At 41.5% G+C, this 2873-nt stretch overlaps 1 protein-coding gene across 2 annotated transcripts in view; it reads right to left on the reverse strand.

Annotated features, from left to right (window-relative positions):
• The window catches only part of LOC117935648 (transmembrane protein 87A-like), a 17933-nt gene that overhangs the window by 10646 nt on the left and 4414 nt on the right, over window positions 1–2873 (reverse strand). For both annotated transcript variants that reach the window (XM_034857970.1, XM_034857971.1), the window contains exons 7-11: window positions 2369–2492; window positions 2176–2237; window positions 1597–1780; window positions 1389–1488; window positions 387–480 (exon numbers count right to left, since the gene is read on the reverse strand). In XM_034857970.1, coding sequence (XP_034713861.1) covers window positions 387–480; window positions 1389–1488; window positions 1597–1780; window positions 2176–2237; window positions 2369–2492 — 564 coding nt within the window. The remainder of the gene's footprint in view (window positions 1–386; window positions 481–1388; window positions 1489–1596; window positions 1781–2175; window positions 2238–2368; window positions 2493–2873) is intronic.

Raw genomic sequence — 2873 nt, forward strand, 5'->3', positions numbered from 1 at the left:
TTTGGAAAAAGGCTGCAATGAAACAAAGAGTGAAAAATTTAAAGGGGTCTGAATACTTTCCGTACCCACTGTAGATATGTGTGTCTTCTGCAGCCACCCAACAGGATAAATGAAGATGCCTCTAGCTGCCATCTGAAGCTAACACGTTGCAGCGTCTTATAGGAGTTATCCTTGAGATTTCTCATTAAATGAAACCTCGCTGTCGTTACTAATTATGAATACCGCCGCTGCTTCACAATAAAAGCATTTGACTGGTAAAACACAGGGTGGCTTTTATTGTGAAGCAGTCACAGATAGATGCAATGCACTGTGTCCAGCTGTTGCTTCAAGTAGGCTAAGACAAATATTGAGAATGATAGCTGTTTATTAGCTGAGTTTATACTTACGCCAGTCACTCTTAGCACACCTTCCACGGAGGAGAAGAGCAGGTAGAGAAGCCCGACGGCTACCAGCCGGTGCACTGTGGTACCCAACCTCGGCCTAAACAAATGAAGGGCAAACTCTTCAGTCATCAGACTAAGAAATGGTTGAAATAAGAGTATTAGCAGCAAGTCCTCCATTGGTTTTTAATTTGTACAATGTCTCCTCATTTAAAAAAAGGAATATCAAAAAACAGATCAGTCATGGTTTAGATTCGACCAATCTGGATCCCAATCCCGGTTCCGGTTCTTCTTATTCTCGATTCTTTGAGCGGTGCAGTTCAAATGGGTCATATGCTTATTTCACAAATGACAAGGACATTTTTACTTTGAGTCAATGGTTATTTACAGTTTGCTTGGCTTTTTTAACTTAAAATGAAGCCGTACTTTAGAGCGCCGCTTTCAGCGCCTGCTGGATCCATGGGTCCATCCGTTTTATTTTTATGTGACAAGCAGCTTGTCAAAATGGCAGAGTTTTAGCTGGACCTCAAGGACCGCCCGAAAGCACGGTAACCTTGTATGGTTAGGCGAGCAGCGGCGTTCAAACAAAGCAGAAAATCAGAGAAATAAAACGTATTTTCTCCGATTCATCACTAGAAATGCAGCTGTAGCAAGCTTCTCACCATCACTATATCCACATTCATATGTGGTTGAATCAAATTATATATCCAACTACAAAAAAGCCTCTGAGTCGGGAGAAAAACGGAAGGAGAAAGAGGCGTTGTTATGAGATGACACACCGCCTCATCTTGTCAAAACGCTTTAAAGTTTCAACTTGTGTCACCGCAAATCTTTGGTCTAAACTGGGCTTAAACTACGGAACCGATGATTGGATTCCAATAAGATTTTTTTTTAAAGAAACAATTCCATTTGACTTGTAATTTTTTAACTGATTCAAAGTTTAAACCGGTCCTCGATGCCAAATCCTCCTGAGACATATTAAAAAGGTAAGTTCCTCAGTAAACCTACTTGACGATGCCATAGCCAAGGCTGACAATGAGGACCAGGATTCGGGCTAGAGATCTTTTAAGGGCAGAGAGCAGCTCAGCAAAGATCACGGCACCTTGAACTGGGAAGAGAGAGAAACAACAAAAAGCGATGTTTATACCAGACTAAGTAAAGCGAAAAGAGAAACTAAACTATTCCACAGACAAGCACATATATAAACTCAACCAACCGTAGTCTCCTTTGTAACGGATGCTCTGGTATTCAGAGTAAAACACAGCTTTTTCCAGCATGCCGAGGATGATGACAGCTCCGATCCAGAACTGGATCCGCAGCAGGTCCCTCCAATAGCAGGCGAACCAGAAGAGCCAGAGAGCCCCGAAAAACACATACACAATGCACATGACCATGAAGAACTGCGGCGGACAGGAGAGAGGGAGAGAGGGAGAGAAACGCGTCAGCTTTGACGAAACATATGTCTTTAACTTGTTTCGGAGGCCGTCGACCACATGCACTGTCAAGTCAGTTTAACAGTATAGTCCAATATCACACATCATATATAGCTCAAGGGGCTTACAATCTATACAAAAAGACAGACATGCAATAGACGTCAGAATAGACCAATATTATTTAATTACAGTATACACACCCAGGACAAACCAAAAAACAACACACCACTAAGCCAAAAAAGGTCTGTTTACCCCAGACCGCACTGTCACCTATTGTTACATTTCCTGTTAGTCATTTAGTCCGCCGTGACCACACAATTTGTGCTGAAGACATTTTTTTAATCTAATGGTATAGTAGGTACCATCATCAGGGGCCAGTCTGCTGGAGAAGAGTAGTCATGTTGTCCCTTCATCTCAACTTTCACTGGGGAAAGAAAAAAATTTAAATTCTAAATGATCAGATTTCTTCTTTTTTGTATTACTTTTTGTTGTTATTTATCTACTGAGTAAATATGACAGCTCCTAAAGATTTTGAAGTGAAACTGTGTCTCTCACTGGTGAAAGCAAAGTTGCTTTCTGGTCCAATGTCTTCATCCTCAACTCCGCGGAACAAAGGCTTCACCTTCACTATGAACAGATATGGACTGTCCTTCCAAGCTTTGGCCACTGCACTGATGTCCTGCAAAAAGATGCTTATAGTGAGCAAAGAATCATAACAGTTTGGCTATTTTCTTTATTTATAGTGGATGTACGCTTACTAAAACCATAAATCAAGAAATGTTACAACCAACACTATTAACAATACGCCTTATATTTAAAAGAAATGAAACGCTTCATAGGTTTGTTCTGGGGACAAGCAGCTAGCAGATAGAGAGGAGATGTTTTTTACAGTGTGTTCAGGGACAGGGAGCTAGCAGATAGAGAGGAGATGTTTTTTACAGTGTGTTCAGGGCACAGGCAGCTAGCAGATAGTGAGGAGATCTTTTTTACAGTGTGTTCAGGGGACAGGCAGCTAGCAGATAGTGAGGAGATGTTTTTTACAGTGTGTTCAGGGGACAGG

This window comes from Etheostoma cragini, chromosome 20, assembly GCF_013103735.1.
Source record: "Etheostoma cragini isolate CJK2018 chromosome 20, CSU_Ecrag_1.0, whole genome shotgun sequence".
NCBI classification, from domain to species: Eukaryota; Metazoa; Chordata; class Actinopteri; order Perciformes; family Percidae; genus Etheostoma; species Etheostoma cragini.